This window comes from Chiloscyllium plagiosum, chromosome 17, assembly GCF_004010195.1.
Source record: "Chiloscyllium plagiosum isolate BGI_BamShark_2017 chromosome 17, ASM401019v2, whole genome shotgun sequence".
Classification (NCBI taxonomy): Eukaryota; Metazoa; Chordata; class Chondrichthyes; order Orectolobiformes; family Hemiscylliidae; genus Chiloscyllium; species Chiloscyllium plagiosum.
The window spans coordinates 20,343,328-20,360,500 of NC_057726.1; the positions used below are offsets into that span (position 1 = coordinate 20,343,328).

Consider the following 17,173-nt stretch of genomic DNA (forward strand, 5'->3'; position numbering starts at 1 on the left):
GAGGGCTTGGAGGCCCTGGTCATGGCGGATGGAGGTGTAGAGGGATTGGATATCCATGGTGAAGATGAGGCGTTGGGGGCCGGGGAAACAGAAGTCTTGGAGGAGGTAGAGGGCATGGGTGGTGTCTCGAACATATGTGAGGAGTTCCTGGACTAGGGGGAATAGGACATGATGCTGCCGATTTTGCCTGTCCTCAGATGCTGCCTGAATTGCTGTGCTCTTCCAGCACCACTGATCTGGAATAGGACAGTGTCAAGGTAGGTAGAAATGAGTTCAGTGGGTCAGGAACATGCTGAGACAATGGGTCGGCCAGGGTGGGCAGGCTTGTGAATCTTGGGACGGAGGTAGAACCGGGCAGTGCGGGGTTCCAAATTGCTTTTGGAAAATCCACAATTAATGATTCACTGATATGAACAAAGATCAATATTTTTACAAAGTGCTTTAATACAGCAATCTGATACTGTTATCCATATTAACAATGGAATATTAAGCATGACATCAAATGCAGCATTCTCCTGCTATTTTGCACAATGACATTTACTTGTCTGAACAAATTTCTTTCTTCTTTACAAAACAGTACTTGAAGATAAACAGGATAGTTTATATAAACATTATCAAAAGTTATGTTGACCCACAGGATTCAAAAGAAACAAAGATACTTATTTGCATAGATTGATATAAACTCATCTGCAATGTTTGAGCACACATCTGAAGAAATTCTGAGAATCTTAGCTTGGGCTTCAACAGATAGGATTGATAACATTGTAGCTCAATAACATGATCAGCTCATCTGACAAGGTTAGCAAAGTTGGCATCTTCACAAAACCACCTCCTGCATTCTTCTGAGTAACACTTACTGAACTGTGAGACATAACTCTAGGGAAAAGCTCATTGGTTCTGTTGTATACAACAGGTGGTATTATAGAATCCAACCAGAGAAATCTAGAAATGTCATAGATATCTCACAGATTAGACTCCAGTGATACTGGCAGCATACAAAGCAAAACTGGACATCGTCAAGGAAGTCTCAGATTTTTCACTGCCAACTGTTTGTTCTGGCAATCCTGTTTCAGCCAGTGATAATTAGCTAAGTAGCTGAAATTCTCTACAACATGTTCCAAGTAATAAAATGACAGAGAATTTCATCAGTGGAAACTAGATGTGAAGCACCACCACTTGGAGATAATGTAGATTCACACAGCTGAGATTAAGTTTTAGTTGTGCAAGATATTTCTCTTGGCATAAATCAGATGTTAGCTTAACTTTGTCTTGTGTTGTTTCTGTCAGTATAACCTAAAATCTGAGAGTAGCCACTGCCTGAAATTCACTGCGGTATCCAGTAGAAATATGTACAAACTTGTTCAGTCACCGTAAGTTGTACATTGTATCAGGAATGCCTTCAAAGAATACTTGTTCTGTATTAAAGCATCTTTAATTATTATCAAGCTGAATGTAAAAGTCTATCATGCATAAATGAATGAATAGCTGAACTAAAATGCTACATTGTTATATTAAAGCTAGTCATTTTACATGATTTTTTTTTTAAGCGCCTGGCTACAATTTCAGAATGGGTCGTGAAATCAATCCTGCAGTGATGGCAGATATTTATTTATGAGAACAACATTTAAAAGGATAGAACCAACATGTTTCAGATTATACTGACAGGAACTACACAAGAAAACTGTATCTGCATATTGCAAGAATCTGTACATTAAAACAGCCAAAGAGGATCAACATTCTTAAATTATTAAAAGGCTTTGGCAAAAGAAATGATGGATTAATGTCAATCAATGACAAAGCACATCAATATATAACATTCTTTCAGTTGTTAATGTAATATCATCTTTACTTATGGATGCATGTATTAGGTAACAGTCCAAAGTCAATCTGTAAAACAATAATTGGCATTGGCATCTTAGGTAAATTCACTGTCAGTGTATGACTCATGTTCACAAAACATAATTAATTATGTAATAGAAAGTCGCCCAGCCCTGCTGGATTTCAGTGAAGCTGAACCTGAGAATCACTGACAGGACATTCTGTAACAGCATAAACTAAGAAATCAAACCTTTCTGAATGGTGAGGAAAAAAAATTCACCATCTATAATTGCCTATGCACAAACCATCTAACTAACTTTTGCATTGCACTAGTAGATTCTACTTTATTCATGTAACATAAATATATATTGGAAGCATACTTTTAAAAAAATATTTGTGCAAAATGTTATAGATGAAAATAAATGAAAAGCCGACGTAAGAACCCCCAAATTATAAATGTTTCAATTGCAAAAATTACTCTGGTATTTCACCATTGACACAGTGTAGCACTAACACTCTCACAGTTGCAGTGGTAGGCTGGTGCTTGGTTAAGTTAGGGAGCATGAGCTTGACTATAGGCACCTGCCAAGTTCAACTGATTTCCATCTGGAAGGTCAGAAGAGGGGATGGTTATGAAGCCCAGGACCAAACTTCATTCAGAAATGATGGTGTTGCTCTTCAGAGACCCATGCAATTCTATCAGTTTCATCGATCCCTTGGGGCTAGTTCCTCTGGTAATCCTCATCTCTGGCAAACTGAAGGTTCTTATGCCTCATATAACGGGCTACTCACATCCAAATTTGCACTGGTGAAATCTGGAATGAGGAACTCACAACACATTGACTTCCCATTCACAAATGAACCTGCTTAGAAATACTGGTTGGGAAGGGTCTAGCCTTAAAAAGGATAAATGGGATTTCCCCAAATGTTTAGGCATTTTTCAAATGGATCCATCAGACTCTTCCCAAAGGTATAATGATAATTTGGTGAAGCAGCTGAGAATATCCTGCATTTCATATCCTGATGTAAAGGAACTAATCAGTTATGGAAAGAAGTTTAAAACAAATGTTATATTTTCAAATTGATACCATGACATCAAACAGCACCAGGGAAATGGGTAAAATTGATGTGGATTCTCAAACAGTAAAATGTTGCAATTACAATTTTAGGATTTCACAATTAGAATTAACTTCTTATTAATAGTTTGATCAGATAATAGAACTCCACATAATGTACTCTGGTCTGTTAAAAGTTAAGGCAAAGGGAAATATGCTGATACTGATAAATTAAAGTAGTAACAGTCTTTTAGTTAATAAAAAAGCAAAATACTGTGGAGTCTGAGTTCTGATGAATGGTCATTGGCCTGAAAAGTTAACTATATTTTTCTCTCTGCAGCTACTGGCTGACAAACTGAATATTTCTATTTAATTCATTCATTGGATGTGGGCATTGCTGGCTAGGTCAGCATTTATTACTATCCCTAGTTGCCACTGAGCAGGTAGGAATGAGTTACCTCTTGAACTGCTGCAGTTCATGTGGAGTAGGTATACCCACAGCAATAGTATTCAGGAAGTTCCAGGATTTTGACCCAGTGACAGTGAAGGAACATGATAAAGTTCCAAGCTAGCATGGCATCCAAGTGTCCAAGTTGGCAGATGGTGGTGCAGATGATGGTTTTCCCATGTATCTGCTTCCTCTATCCTTCTAGGTAGTAGAGATCATGTGTTGGAGCATGCTAGCTAAAGATCTGAGTGAATTGCTACCATGCATCTTGTAGATGCTACGCACCACTACCACTCTGCTTTGGTGGTAGAGGGAGAAAATGTTGATGATTGGACTGCTTTGTCTAAATGGTGAAGAGCTAGTTGAATGCTGTTGGTGCTGCACTCTTCCAGGTAAAAGGGGGATGTCTCATCACACACTGAACTTGTGCCTTGCATAAGCTTTGGTAAGTAAGGCAGTGAGTTCCTTGCTGTACGTTTGCAGCATCTAACCTGCTCCCATTGCCACAGTATTCATGTGCTACTGTAGTCCCAGTGTTTTATTAGACTTCTTTTTTGTTATTTCTTTCCAATTTTTGCTCACAGCTTAAAGTGAGTGTTAGAAGCAAAATAAAAAAAAACAATGCTCATACATAACTCTGAAAGCCGTTGAAGGCTGATGAAGGGCTTATGCCCAAAATGTCAACTTTCCTACTCCTTGGATGTTGCCTGACCTGCTGTGCTTTTCCAGCACCACACTTATGACTCTGAGAGCCCTTGTTCTGAAATATTGAGGGCGAATCTCAATTGTTGGCTGTCCTTTCTTTGCTGGAAAAAGAAATGGCCAGCAATTGAAAATCAGTTTGATGGGTGGGAGTGGGAGTTGGCTGGGAGTGATCCAATGGAATTTTCAGGCAGCCCACCTATTGTGTGAATATGCTGCCCACCTGAAACAGGCAGGAGAATGTGTGAGTATGAGAAATGGCTGGCTCTGGGACTCAATGGTAACTTTTAGGTATGCACCACTGGTAGGGGGTGCTATGAAGCCTAATCAGTGCAGTTCTTAGGAGACCCCTGGTAGCAGTTTACAAAACAATCCAACAAACCAGAGTGACTTCCACACAGTATTCCTTGTGAATCTACCATCAGCTGCCCTCCTGCCCCATTTGAGACCCACCTTTGAATCAAGAATCCACCTCGTCTCACCAAACTGACCTAATCTGATATGCCACCTCAGCTCATAAGTCAATCTATAGCCATTCTGTGCCTAACAAGCATCGCATTTTAATGAGGCTAAGGCTTGCATTGACCTGGTTCTCACATTGGCAAATGCAGGAAGGCAGCACAGTCACACATACATCTTTTCTGCAAACTGGAGGCAGACAGTCACCTCTGAACATAAAAGAAAAAAAAATCCCTAAATTCCATCTCAGACAGACAAGAAATATTTCAAAAGAAAACAAGCTTTGGATCTAATGACTGAAGTATTGCTCGAGGCACAATGTGTAGAGTATTTTTGAGCCAGAAGTGGTACAATGAGTGTATTTATGTTGAACTGTTAAATTAGTATCTAAATAAGAGTTAGTTTTTTATAACAGAATGTTCTTTTTGTTGTCTTAACAGTTTGGCAAAAAGGAGGCTTTATTTTCCTTTAGGGTACTTAAACAAATATCTGACTAAGCTGGAAATATCTTTTAAAACACTTTTCCAATAAAAATAGGTTTTAGAATCTGAACTGTTTTCAGCAATGATGCCCATTTTTATGACACTCGTTATTCAAGGTTACTATTCCAATTATTCACTCAAAGGCTTCACTGCGCATTTATATTATACCAAATTAAATTTCATGTTTAGTTGCTGTACCAAATGGCTGATTACTAACCAATATACTGCTTGGGGAATGGCCAAGTATAAAGCTGCATAATTGATTTTTTTAAAAGAAGACAATGAAATACAAAGAGAAAGTAGAAATGGAATAAAACAGTGGAGAGGTCATCAAACAAGACTATTTTCAGTATTTCAAATAAACATGCGACAATCATCATGTCAGACCTTAATGCATCATTTACAATGGTGAATACTTCTCTGTTCTTGTTGCTGCTGTTCTCATTGGCTGATAGCTAAGTGATGAGACATTTAAAGACATCTTCATACATGTTGGAAGTATGATTTGGTTTATGTTTGGAAAGTTTGGACAGCAACAGGAAATAAATTATGGCAGAAGTTGTTTTTTGGTTAAGGCACTTTGGATACTTTCAATACTGTGATAGCACAAGATATTCTTCCATAGAAATGGCAAGAAAAACATATTAAAGCCACACTGTGCATCATATTTTGCTACCCAGGCAGCCATTCTCTGTCACTATGCAATCTTGTTACATATATTTTTCATGATCTCCTTGTCCATAGATGAACACCTGAAAGAAAATTGCAATGTCAATGCAAATCTGAACAGTTCCACAAATCCAGAATTGTACTGGAGTTGCATTAATAATGAAGTAGGTTGTCTTAAAGATATCACCCAGGGTCCACAACAACACCATCTTCACACTGAAAAGAAAAGATTTGAAAGAAGTGAAAATTAATATGCTGCATTCAAGTAATGTGATTTGTCAAATACTAATTTAATATAATATTAAATGGCAATTACAGCAATTTGTAAATTATGTAGTACTGTTAACATAAGAAAATTATTAAGACACTTCAGGAATTAAAAACAGATATGAGTTTCTTTTAAAAAAATCCTATCTTAATCAAACCCACTCCATTTTTGCGATTAAAAAACTTATCCCCATAGAACCTCACAACACAAAGGAGGTCATTCAGTCTATTGTGCTTATGTTTGCTCTTTGAAAGAGGTATTCAATTAGACATACTCCTATGCTCTTTTCCTATAACCTGGAAATTGGCTTTATAGGTATATATTAAATTATTTTCTTTGAAATATATGACTAAATCTGCTCCCAATTTACTTTCAGGCTGTGCATTCTCGATTATAACATCTCACTGTGTAAAACAAATCCTGCTTATCTTATCTCCCTCCTCTGGTTCTTTTGTCAATTATCTTGACATCCCATTGATAATACATTACATATGTCATACTAGGATTTCTGCATTGTACCAGAGTAATAAAACTGACCTTTACATCTCTGTTTTTCTAACCTTTTCAGATTTCATGTCCTTCTAATAATAATACATCATCCTCAATGGTTCTTGACCCTATTGCCCTGCCATTTTTTTTTATTTCGAGGTATTAGTTGAGGAAATGGAACTTCAAACAAGATGCAGAATCAGTGCTTCTTCACTATCATGCACTTACATCCCCCACTCTCCTAGTAGTAATTAAATTCACTCCCAAAAGCTTTAATGCAAAGTGTTAAAAACAAAATATATGATGCAGGAGACAAAATAAGTTTTTCAAGAATTCCTCTTCGATATTCTGAGGGCTATTTTTTGATTTTCCAGGGCTACGTTTTCATTCTCACCTAATTGATGAGGTGATGCAATGAGTTAGTAACAATACTACCATATTTGTCTTGACATATGCAGTAATTGGATTCACAGAAAAGCAGAACTATGGATGATGTTTGTTCACTGAGCTGGAAAGTTCATTTTCAGACATTTTGTTACCATACTAGGTAACATCATCAGTAAGCCTCCGATGAAGCACTGGTGTTATGACCTGCTCTCTATTTATGTGTTTAGGTTTCCTTGGGTTGGTGATACTATTTCCTGTGGTAACATCATTTTCTGTGGTGATATTATTTCCTTTTCTTTTTCTCAGAGAGTGGCAAACAGGGTCCAAGTTGATGTGTTTGTTGATAGAGTTCCAGTTGGAATGCCATGCTTCTAGGAGCTAGACCTAGAAGCATGGCATTCCAACTAGAACTCTATCAACAAATACATCAACTTGGACCCCATTTACTATCCTCTGAGAAAAATAACATGAAATGACATCACCACAGGAAATTACATCACCACAGGAAATGGTATCACCAACCCAAGGAAACCTAAACACATAAATAGAAAGTGGGTCGTAACACCAGTGCTTCAGCAGAGGCTCACTGATGATGTTACCTTGTATGGTGATGAAATGTTTGAAAACGAACCTTCCAGCTCAGTGAGCAAGCTTACATACAGACCTGAGCTACAAATCTTCTCAAAGCTCACTAACAGAATTATAGTGATTCATCAATATTCTTATTAATAACCAGCTCCTCATTAAATTTAATGCCACAATACAAGGAAAGCATTAACTTCCCAAACAGTACAATCTTTAAATCAATATAAGGCAACAGGTTTAGCACAGAAATTTTATTTTCAAAAGAACTCCCACACACACACTTCTGCATACAAAAAACTATCACCTGAAAGACATTTTCTTAAGATCACAACTAATGCAATTCCATCAAATGTGCACAAAACTGCAAATTTTTTTTCCAGGCACTTACAACCTTTATATTGCATCTCCGATCTTAATCCCAGATTTAAATTTAGTAATTAACCATGTTCAATTCAATAGGATACAGTATAATTTTCCCAAGTCCAGTAGCTCCTGAACATAACGTAGTATTAAACTGGAGATTCCACATTTATTTGCAAAGAATTCACGGTCTCATTGATTTAAAGTTAAATTGGATTTGAGTTAGCTGAGTATCTCATTGATGACAAGTTCACTCTCCTCTGCAGGCTACCTGCTACCCCTCTTGTGACCTCCATCTCCCCCATAACATTCTTGCAGATTGCCTCTCCTCTCTGGTCTCCTCTTGTAGCCTCCTTCTCCCTCCCTAAACTTCTTAGCAACTGCCTTCTACCTTCCACCTACACTCGTCCTGACCAGACTTACCATCATTACTTACCTAACTGATCGCTGCTCCTTCATGGACAGGTTGCTTCTGTCCCATGCCCTCTGATGAGCTTATCATCAGCATGCATTGGAGAGAACCACCCTGTAACTATGGAAGCAGTATCTCACCACTTCCATTCCATTTGAGGCAGCGGATTTTCCCAATTAATCATCCCATGTGTGAATACGTTTTGTGGACTTTCAAATTCTCCCACTGTCCCCATGTTTTTTCATCTCTGATATAAATCAATAAACTGCAGAATCTGGGCTAATGCCAGATTACACAAAGACTTACCATTCAGTTCAAATATTAAACTCTCTGACTTTGCTTTTTTTATGCATTGTCTGTCACCAACATCAGAGATTTAATATTAAAATGAAAAATAAATGTTTCTCTATAGTTCATTACGACAATAATCAAGTGCAACTGCATTATCAAAAGAAAATCCTACATCGCTGCTCACTACCTTTTTCGATAGTTCTGGAGATTTAATTCATCAGAAAGGCACATAGGGGGGGTTGAGCACAACCCTGGTTATTTCTCAGTCACAATGGTCAATCACTCTTGCAACACAAGACACATTATTCTCTTTGGATCAAATCGGTTCACTATTACTTTTCAAATGTAGCTCAGCCTAAAATTGCTGTTGTTTGTGACAGCTACGACTGTAACTATACAGTGCTGTTAACACAGTCAAACATCACAAAGTGCTTCACAGGAGCAGAATCAAACACTGAGCCACCTAAGAAATATGAGGATAGGTACCAAAACCTAGTCAAAGATTGATTTAGACAAAATTCCAGAGCTCAAAGCCTTGGCAGCTATGGGCGTGGCCACCAATGGTGCAGCAATTAAAACTGAGGGTGCACAACAGACCAAAATTGGAGGAAGAAGTTAGAGGATTGTGAACTCGAGAAGATTACAGAGATAAGATCAGCTAATTCATTCATTGAAGGAATTGAAACAAGGATGAGAAATTTAAAATCAAGATTTGTTTAACTGGGAACTGAGAGCAACAATGATAAGGAACAACTGCAATTTTAAATTGAAATTTCACAGGTCCTCTTGTACTATTAAATGACGTTTACATAGCAAGATCCAGTATGGATTCAATCACTGTCAAAAGAATGATTAGCTTCTGATCATCTTGGGGCAGATATATTGTTGACTCATTTATCTGGCTCTAGCCCAGTTAAACTTTAAATTTTTACTGAATTAGAATCTGCAACATTAGTGACCTTGAGAATGAATGAGTTTCACAAGAGCTCAATTTGCCATACACCATACCTGTGTAGAACGATAAAAATCCCAGGAAAATAAAGTTTCTGCAAATGTGTGTGAGAGCACCTCAGAAACAGATGCTTTTGATGGCAGTGACAATCTTCTCCACATTAATTTCTCCTGAACTTGCCCAGAGATGTGTATTGCTCTTCGCTATACCTTCTGCACAATCTAATTTCTTGTGAAGAGTTTTTGACCTTCATAAACATGTAACCAAATCATACTTTCATAATTTTGATTGGTAACATACATAAAATCCTTAGAATGGATGCACTTTCAGCTGTGATAAATGTAGGTGGACTTTACAAGGATCTTGATTTATTGCCTAGTTGATATTAAATGTCACCAGAATTACTACACCAGATAAAGCATTTCAAACTATACGTAATTACCTTTACAAATGCAGTAGCAAACTACTAGATGAAATGGATAAATTATAAAGGGTTACACAAAACATACAGATTTTCATGCTATCTAAAGTAATATGCGCCCTGAACAATTTTTCTTCACAAAATTTATATCCTATTATCCACTCCTAAAAGCACTGAGACCCTGCAAGGGAAAAGTGTTTTTCCAAAACAATACTTAATGTTAGATCAGATTCTCTACAGCATGGAAACAGGCCCTTCGGCCCAACAAGTCCACTTTGACCCTCTGAAGAGTAACCCACCTAGACCCATTCCCCTACCTTATTTACCCTGAATAATGCACCTAACACTATGGGCAATTTAGCATGGCCAATTCACCTGAACTATACATCTTTGGATTGTGGGAGGGAACCCATGCAGACATGGGGAGAATGTGCAAACTCCACATAGACAGTCACCCAAGGCAGGAATTGAATCCAGGCCCCTGGTGCTGTGAGGCAGCAATGTTAACCACTCAGCCACTGTGCTGCCCAATGTATTTTAGTATGACAGATAATATTACTGAATCCAATGTTCCTTCTCACACATGCACACTTCCTACAGAGAACACTGAAAGACTGGCATATTTTCCATTTGTAAGTAGTGCATGCAGAGACCAATGAAAGTGGCCTAACATCATCCGGGTTGTGATGAATTAACTCATCAGATACCAGGAATCAATACAGACCTTTTGACTTAGCTGCTGACTGGAAGATCCAACAAAGAAGCCAGCAAAACTTTCAATGAATGTTTCAATTGAATTATGGAACACAACAATGTTAAGGCTGCAAACCCATGTAGATCTAATATTGAAATCATCTCCCACTTGTTCATCGAAGGATTGTGGTATTTCTAAGGTGCCTGTATGGCATTGAAAACACTGTCATGAAGGCAAAACGCTGTCAACATTAGAAAGTTTAAATTATTGTTGCAATACTTGATTGATAGTGAAATGTCTTATTAAGTAGCCGACTCAAAGGTAACTTGTGATGTCTTACCCACAACAGAACAAAAACACAAAACAGCACAGCAATAACAGGCATGACTTCAAGATTTATAGTATTTACAATGTAGTTAAAGACTCATTTACATCAGTGATGGATAATAGATTCAATAGCTTAATTTTACCTCCAGGCCAGATGTAATTAGTGACTCAACTGCTGTACAAGAAATGCAGCATGAATTGTTTCAGCCCAAGTTTCATTTAAATCCACTAGTGTCTAGATTAGAGTGGTGCTGGAAAAGCATAGTTCAGGCAGCATCTGAGGAGCAGTAAAATCGACATTTCGGGCAAAAGCCCTTCATCAGGAATAAGAAAAGCATAGGCTTTTGCTGCTGTGCATCTGCTCACCCTTTCCACTCCACCTCCTCACACATTTTCCTGGGACATTATTGAACTGGATCGGTTGCCATTTTTGTCACCTCCCCAGTCTCAGTAAGCAGTCTCCTGATGAAGGACTTTTGCCCAAAATGTCGATTTTTCTGCTCAAATGTTGCCTGAACTGCTGTGCTTTTCCAGCACCACTCTAATCTAGACTCTGGTTTCCAGCATCTGCAGTCATTGTTTTTACCTAAATCCCACTAGTGACTTCCAAGCCTATTCTGGCTGTGAAAACACTGGGAAGTCGCAAGAGAAAAAAAAATCACATGATCAGGAGACTGCTTACTGAGACTGGGGAGGTGACAAAAATGGCAACCGATCCAGTCCAATAATGTTCCAGGAAAATGTGTGAGGAGGTGGAGTGGAAAGGGTGAGCAGATGCACAGCAGCAAAAGCCTACACTTTTCTTATCAGGAACTGTGGAATATCTGCCTGGGACTCACAAGGGAAATGAAGAAAAAACTGCTTTGATTACATTTTTGACCTCTCTTGGGTTCTAATCTTCCCTGCTATTTTCACTTGGCAGGAAATTTACTTTGACTTCTTACCTCCAAATTAAAATTAAAATTGTGCCCTGACAATGTCAACTGAGTGACTCCTTGAAGCATATAATATTTCTTAATTCACTTACAAGATGCGGGCAACACTGGCAAGACCCATTCCTGTTTATCCTCAACAAGGTATTTTTTAAGCCACCTTACCAACTGTCAACACATTTCGACTTGCTAAAGAAATCTTGGTTTACTTTTGCAATATTTATGAAAGTCAAAGGCCATAAAAGTTTGAAAATAATTATCATTTAAGTGCAACAGGGTTTTCAAAGTTTTGGAAATGATTGCTGCACTTGCTGTCTCATAGGATGTATGGAAAAACCTGACTTGTAGATACAAGTCCTTCTGTATAAGGGCACAGAAAAAGAAAGAAAAAATCTGTTTAAAGTATTCTTGATAAAGTGCTACTGATAATGTATGATCCTTGCCAGTAATATTCTAGCAAAGTTGTAATTTGAAGAATTGGACACATTACACAACGCACTTGTTTTACTTCAGGCTCCAGAAATGAGGAAATACATGGAAAGTATTGATGTTTCATCTGTAGTACTTTAGAAGCAACTTAATATTCCTTTAGGCTCCTTGCACTTCCAAGTAGGTCATTAGTCATGGTTAGATAAGTAGAAATTTAGCACCTTCAGTTTACATCTAATGAAAAAATGTCAGGCTAATTTAGAGTTTGTATTTCTACTCCCTTTAAAATTCTAAATTAAAGAGCTGAGAGGAATTTTAACTTGGAAGAACTGCATGGTTTGAGTGTAAATGGGTGAGGGGGATTAAAAGTGGGAAAAATATAAGTCTGTCAGGAAGCAGGTAGGTCTAAACTCTTGCCTTCCACATGCATTGGGCCATTTGTGTTCAACTTTCTTCAGGGAGGTAGGTTTTCTTTTAATTATACATGAAGTACAGAATTGGAGAAATATTTCACCAGAATTCAGATTTAAGGCTGCATTCCTGGCTTTCCCAGTTTTCCTGAAACCCAACTGTAAAAGCAAAATGGAAACACAACAGCAACCAATTAAAACATTTGGAGATGCTGCAATAAATACTCAGTACTCCCGAGATTTTACTTGCTACGCTTTGGACACTTTTTCAAATACTTTTTCAGAATGGGTGTCCTCCCAATTGCCTTTGATTGGAGGTCAGACAGTGAACAATATGATCAGCACAAGCTGCATCAGGAGCTTGTCATTCAGAGAACTGTAAATGGACAGAGTGGGACTGCAGCTTGCAGGAGGTACTGCATACAACTCAGAATATACTGGTAGAAGCTGAATTTTGTTGACCTGTTAGAACAGGGGCACTTCAGGGGACTCAGGGTGTTGTCTTGATTGGCAATCTGCAGTTTCCCAGACATAGATGTGCTCACTACTTGACTTAGGGCCATATTGTCTAGTGCCTGTTAATGTCATCACTACATTCAACCAACTTACCTCTGAATCCTTCCAGCTCTCTACAGTTGACATATCCAATATATGTTTTCTCCCTACTTCTAGCTTTGTTAATATATCAGGCATACAATCCATCTAGTTCATGTTGCCACCCACACTAAAACCCACACCTCCATCTTCCTTATCCTCACCAAGCTCAGTTGGCTTCCTATGATCAAAAGAAATCATGTAAAGATTATAGTGTTCACTTTAAAATTCTTCCCTACCACTGCTGATTTCCTCTAGTTCTGTGTGACGCTGGAATCCTGGTGACCTCCTGTACAAACCTGTTTCTCATCTCACTACTCCATCACTGGGTTCCCCTCTTCAGGTCCCCTTTCCTCATTCTCTGAAATATTTTCTTTCACCATCTCGACTACACTAGCCTTTGCAATGTTCCCAGAATTGTCCTTAATACCGGCATCTTCCACTCTTGCAACCCTTCCTGACACTTGCCTCTTTCTTCCTCCACTATTCCAAATGAGGATGTACTTACTTCTGCCATTCTATAATACACTTGCAATGTTCCCAGAATTGTCCTTAATACCGTCATCTTCCACTCTTGCAACCTTCCTGACACTTGCCTCTTTCTTCCTCCACTATTCCAAATGAGGATGTACTTACTTCTGCCATTCTATAATACACTCTGCAATATCTCTCTGTACGTACTGACCGTTGTTTAAGTAGCCACTGTTTTCAAACTTCTTGGCCTGTAAAATTCAGAAATGATAGCACGAATAAGTTTGAGCTCCAATTCTGAAACAGAAGCCATCACTATGCTACATGAAAATTAGGCAAAAGTGAGGACTGCAGATGCTGGAGATCAGAGTCTAGATTAGAGTGGTGCTGGAAGGGCTTTTGGCCGAAACATCGATTTTCCTGCTCATCGGATGCTGCCTGACCTGCTGTGTTTTTCCAGCACCACTCTAACCTAGACTACATGAAAATTAGGCAGATCTTCACCATTTTCCATTGCATTCAAGACTCATATATAAAATTGCCCATTTTGGAAAATAGAGTTGCTGGTGTTTCTGGACATTAGCTGCTGGTTTGGAAAGATATTGTCACTGTTCTGAGATTAATGGTGTTCAACTGAGATTAAGGGTAAGCACCTTGGCTCTGACAGTGTACGTTTATTTGACATCAAACCTTTTACCAGCATGTTAGACCCTGAGCTGTAAATGATTGATTTGAGCACTGTATATACAAATGCTCCATTTCCCAACACTGAAGAACATCGAAATCTCAACTTCCATAATAAAATTACACTGAGTTGGGAGTTTTCGGTCAGTCGTGAATTAAGGGTACTCGCAACTGATTTCAAAGAAAGCCATCTACAATGATCAAATGATCTCTGTACCTGATTAACATCTATCCTAATTACCTTTCAGGGAAGGAAAACAGCTGCCCTTACCATGTCTGGAGTACATGTGACTCCGGATCCACTCTTAATTGCCTTCTCAAATGACCTAGTAAGTCATGCAACTGTGTCAAACTGCTACAAAGTCTATAAAAAGGGAGTGAAGACAGATGAACCATGCAGCATTGGCTTAAGCATTGGACACAACAATGGCAAATCCAGTCCTGTTGACTGTGCAGTGTCCCCCTTACTAATATCTGTGGGGTTTTCTCAAAATTTGGAGACCTGTATCACAGATTATTCAAGTAACAGCCTTATATGGTTATGCTCATTGATTCATACCTTACAATGTTCCAGACACTCTCGTTCAAAACCCTGAAAGTACTGCTCACACCCCCAGCAGAGACCAACCAGAGTTAGAGGCACAGTGGTATTGCCTTAAGAGTCATCAACATGGATTCCAGATCCCATGATATCTTATGGCATCAGATTAAGCATGAGAACGAAATATCCTGCTGATTACCACTTACAACTAATCTCCAATCCCCTCAGCTGATTACTCAGTGCTGCTCCTCCTCATTTAACATCACTTCGAGGAAGTAATGAGTGCGGCAAAGTCATAGCATGTGCTCAGGGTGGGGAACTTCAACATCCATTACTGAGACTACTTCTATACACAGCACCACTAGTGATTGAGCTGGCTGAGTGCAAAAGGACTTGGATTCAAGACTGGGTCTGGAGGAGGTGAGGAAACCAACAACAGAGAAAAACATACCTGATCTCATCCTCATCAAAATGCCTGTTACAGTAGTCTCTGTCCATGACAGTGTATGTAGGAGTGACTATTTCACAGTCGTTACAGTCATTGTGGAGACAAAGTCAATCTTCACAATGAGGATACTCTTCATCGTGTTGTGTGACTTTGATCAAATTCACCAACTCTAAAAAAACAAAAGCAGAAATTGCTGGAGAAACTCAGCAGGTCTGGCAGCCTGTGAAGAGAAACCCAGTTCTGAAGAATGGCCAATGGACTCGAAACATTAACTCTGCTTTCTCTTTACAAATGCGGCTAAACCTGCTGAGGTTCTCTAGCAATTATTGCTTTTGTTTGTTTCAGATCTCCAATGTCCACAATTCTTTGTTTTGTTCTAGCAACTCTCAAATGGGCATCATTGAAACACTATAGGCCATCAGCAGCAGCAGAATTACGTTCATGTACAATTTGTAACCTCATGGCTTGGCACCACTATCACCATCAATCCAAGAAATTACTCTGTTTCAATGAAAAATGTAGAGTAGCATGCCAGGTGTATCATCAGACATCAGTAAAATGAGGTGACAACCTGGTGAAGCTACAATACAGGATTACAAGGGGTACAAACGATGGAAACAGCAATAAGTCGACAAGGCAAAGCAATCTCACCACCAATGGATCATATTCTAAGTTCTACAGTCCTGCCATGTCCAGATGTGAATGATTGTGGACAATTAAACAACTAACATGAAGACTTCATAAATATCCTCATTCTTAATGATGGGGTATCCAGAACATCAGTGTAAAAGACAAAGCATTTGCATCTATTTTCAGCTTGAAGTGCTAACTGGTTGATCAGTCTTGGTTTCCTTCTCATACCCCCAGCATGACAGATGCCAGTCTATAAGAGCATAAGAAACAAGAACAGGAGTAGACTGTTCCATCCCTCAAGCCTACTTCACCACACAATAGATCAAGGCAGAGCTGACATTCCTCAAAACCACTTTCCTTTCCTTTCTCCAAAACTCGTGATTCCCATACTGAACAAGAATCTGTCAAGAATTAACCTTAAGGTTGAGATAGACAGATTCAAGGACTCTACCCTTTGTGTGGCGTTTGTGTGGAGCCACAGAAAATGGGGGAGATACTAAATGAATATTTTGCATCAGTATTTACTATGGAAAAGGTTATGGAAGATATAGATTGGAGGGAAATAGATGGTGACATCTTGCAAAATGTCCAGGTTACAGAGGAAGAAGTACTGGATGACTTGAAATGGTTAAAGGTGGATATATCCCCTGATCAGGTGTACCCGAGAACTCTGTGGGAATCTAGAGTAGTGATTCCCAAGCCTCTTGCTGAGATATTTGTATCATTGATAGTCACAGGTGAGGTGCCGGAAGACTGGAGGTTGGCAAACGTGGTGCCACTGTTTAAGAAGGACGGTAAAGACAAGCCACGGAACTATAGACCGGTGAGCCTGACCTCGGTGGTGGGCAAGTTGTTGAAGGGAATCCTGAGAGACCGAATGTACATATATTTGGAAAGGCAAGGACTGATTAGGGATAGCCAACATGGCTTTGTGCGTGGGAAATCATGACTCACAAACTTGATTGAGTTTTTTGAAGAAGTAACAAAGAAGATTGATGAGGGCAGAGCAGTAGATGTGATCTATATGGACGTCAGTAAGGCGTTCGACAAGGTTCCCCATGGGAGACTGATTAGCAAGGTTAGATCTCATGGAATACAGGGAGAACTAGCCATTTGGATACAGAACTGGCTCAAAGATAGAAGACAGAGGGTGGTGGTGGAGGATTGTTTTTCAGACTGGAGGCCTGTGACCAGTGGAGTGCCACAAGGATC

General features: G+C 39.0%; 1 protein-coding gene across 1 annotated transcript in view; it reads right to left on the reverse strand.

The window, feature by feature from the left end:
- Positions 1-406: 406 nt before the first annotated feature.
- The window catches only part of si:dkey-246g23.2 (solute carrier family 66 member 2), a 149,182-nt gene continuing 132,415 nt past the window's right edge, over positions 407-17,173 (reverse strand). The window contains exon 4 of the mRNA XM_043707508.1: positions 407-5,849. Coding sequence (XP_043563443.1) covers positions 5,675-5,849 — 175 coding nt within the window. The 3' untranslated portion in view covers positions 407-5,674. The remainder of the gene's footprint in view (positions 5,850-17,173) is intronic.